This window comes from Morus notabilis, unplaced genomic scaffold (assembly GCF_000414095.1).
Source record: "Morus notabilis unplaced genomic scaffold, ASM41409v2 Scaffold115, whole genome shotgun sequence".
NCBI lineage: Eukaryota > Viridiplantae > Streptophyta > Magnoliopsida > Rosales > Moraceae > Morus > Morus notabilis.
Genome location: NW_010361020.1, coordinates 485,069 through 488,051, shown reverse-complemented (window position 1 = coordinate 488,051; position 2,983 = coordinate 485,069). Strand labels below are relative to the sequence as shown.

Sequence of the window (2,983 nt, the reverse complement as noted above, 5' to 3'; positions counted from 1 at the left end):
GTTTTGTAACACCTAAACTCCTATGGGGTTTACTTTGCGAGATTCTTAACATAGTCAGATTTTCTACTCATTAGTCATACGTAGTGTCTCTTTTAGGCAACTAACGGCCCTCAGAAATTTCTTCACGTCCCCCAATACTTAAACCCAATACCTTTTTTCGTATAAAATTCTTAAGTCAAGTGTTGGTACCAATTGATCTTGAAGGTCAATGAAAAACTTTTTAATATGATTAAGGTAAAAAGAAAAAAAAACAGGTTTACTCAGATCTTAATCTGATTAAGGTTTTTAGGTTTATCGTTTTTATTTGCTTTAGTGTGGTTTGTTGTAAGATCTGTAATATTTAAGTGCCAGATTTAAAAGATTTTAGGCGATGTAGATCGATATTGACAACATCCGCAAGTATAATAAGAACAAACTACGCTCGAGGAAGGACGCATTTTGAAGAGACGGAGATTGATTTCTTGTGGAGCTTAAAAATTTATCTTATTTGCAGAGACATGTGCACGACAATTAAAAATGGACAGAGTGCACAAAAAAATTTGTTTAATATAAGTAATAATTTGACTGTTTTGTTTATTACTCTTTCTTATGTCGACTGATATTTCCACCGGTCTTTACCATTTGTAATATTTGTTTTTGTTAAATAAAATAAAGATTCAAATAAATAATAAATTGGTGTTTTTTTTTTTTTTGGTTAATTTGTTATCCTAATCGTACCCGAGATGTGTAAATTGATGAAATTTCTTAATTATATATCTCGAGTAATAGTTTGGGGTGGATAGAAATTGGAGTGGAATACAAAGGCAAAAATTCCCTTAATTTGTACAAAAAAAAGGTCACCTAAATTATGCCTCTAAGTACCATCGGCATAAATTGAAATTAAAATTGAAATCCCTCTAAATTTTAACTTGAAACAGCATATGGATCGTTGGTGATAGAAGAAATTAAAAGAAGAAAAGATGGTACCAATTGGTAATATTCAAACTATAAATAAAAATGATTATGTGTCAATCTTTATAGAAGCCATATATAGATAAGAATTTTTTAATGAATCATATATGATTTATCAGTATGCATAATATAGATTTTTGCAAACTGCAAATGATATATACTTCGTAATTCATATTTTGAACTGTGATTTGAATCTGCAAAATGAATGGGCTAATAACGTTGTTAAGTTTCATATGCTGTAAATCCATAAAAAAGAAAGTCTTTATGAATCCCACATGATGAAGGAAAAATACATGTCCAAATCATGGTAGATGAAGATTCGCATTCGGTTAAAAATCAATTCATGTTCTGTATAAAAGTACTAGAAAACTTTGCACTTTAATTTAGTGGACAAAATCTAAAGGAAATGTTGAGAACTATTAATAATCTTTTTTTTTTCTCTCTTTTGGACAATGAAAAGCTTTTTATTCTGTTGGGGTCACAGGTTTTGTACATTAATTAAATATTAATCTATAAAAAACCATATATGATTTTGGCCTATAAAAGCTGCCAACAGTCAGAGTTTTGAGAACATCATTCCAACCAACAAATCTAAAATCGTTTCACTAAGTTAGAAAATAACATGAAGTCCATCTTTGCATTCTTCGTTCTCTTCTCTATTCTCTTGGTAAGCCTTTCCCACCAAAAACAAAAAAAAAAAAAAAAAAGTTGTATACTTAGTTAATTTCCTCTTCTTTTCAGAACTTCTTTTGCATTTTTTCTTTTTTTTTCTTTTTTTTTTTTAGTGTGAAAAGATCTACCAGGAGAACAAAAGGGTTCGCTTGGATTATCCAAAGTCCCATATTGGTTGTGAAAATTCTTTCAAATATTTGCAAATAACAACTTCATATATACATTTATTTTTCCTGAAAATTACAGGTGGGAAACATTAGCTATGCAAGAAAAGACGCGGGAGAGTACTGGAATAGCATAATGAAAGACCAACCAATCCCAGAAGCAATCAGAGATCTTTTCTATGATCAAGATCTGCCGTCTGATCTCACCGGTCCAACAAAACATGATCGCTTTGTTCGGGACTTCGATGTTCAACCTAATGTCATCATATACCACAGCCACGCCCAGCCTCAAGGAGAGGATAATCATAAACCTTCAGTTCATAATCATCATCATGAAGAGCTTGAAGAAACTCATTAAGAAAATCAGCCCTGACTGAATCAGGCTCATATATATTTCTATATATATATATATAACTAATATATATGTATACATGATTTCTCTATTATAACATATTAGACAAAATTTGAAGCAGAGGGCTGATGATCATGTTTGTTACCATATTTTGTATCTAGTTGTATTTTTGTGATTTAGTATTTTATAGGTTGTGCTTGGAATTTCTTTTCTCTTCATCTCTCTTTCTCTCTTTTTTATTTTATTTTCAAGCTTGATATTTGTAAGGCAGTTGTAACTCTGAATGATCTTTTTATCCAAAGGGAAGTTAATTTGGTATTTGGTATTATGTTTGAGTTGTATCTTGAAGGTTCTTTTTGTATATTGTACTGCATGGTTTTGGATCTATGTTGTAGAAAAACAAAACCATTTTTTTAATGTACTTTGAAGACGAATTAATTACCAAGAAGGAATTTTAATGATAAGAGATATGAGATTCTGTGCAGGATTTGAATATTGTATAATATGAATATTGCTTGCTACACCATTGATTTTCTCACGTTAAAAGCTCTAGTAGACTGCTATGAATTGACTAAGAACCACAAAATTTATACAAATTATGTATCATAAATATATGCACAAAATGAAGTTGGTTTGGCAGATGATTACGCTATAAGCATGATCCTATGCAATCTAGCTCAATCGCCTCCTGTCATTGACCGATGTGCACAAAAATCGCCGTTCAAGATGACTATTCCTTTCATGGATTTGTGTAACTATATCATCATTCAAGATGAAAATTATGCAAAGCGTAATGAAGTTTTCCGAGGGACAAAATTTTTCATGAGATAGAAAATACTTCTGA

At 30.7% G+C, this 2,983-nt stretch overlaps 1 protein-coding gene across 1 annotated transcript; it reads left to right on the top strand.

Annotated features, from left to right (window-relative positions):
- Window positions 1-1,540: 1,540 nt before the first annotated feature.
- On the top strand, window positions 1,541-2,341 carry LOC21409563 (organ-specific protein P4). Its single transcript, XM_010097893.2, has 2 exons — window positions 1,541-1,618; window positions 1,870-2,341. Exons 1-2 carry the CDS (start codon window positions 1,574-1,576, stop codon window positions 2,143-2,145), a joined length of 321 nt encoding a protein of 106 aa, XP_010096195.1. The 5' UTR covers window positions 1,541-1,573; the 3' UTR covers window positions 2,146-2,341.
- Window positions 2,342-2,983: the final 642 nt, after the last annotated feature.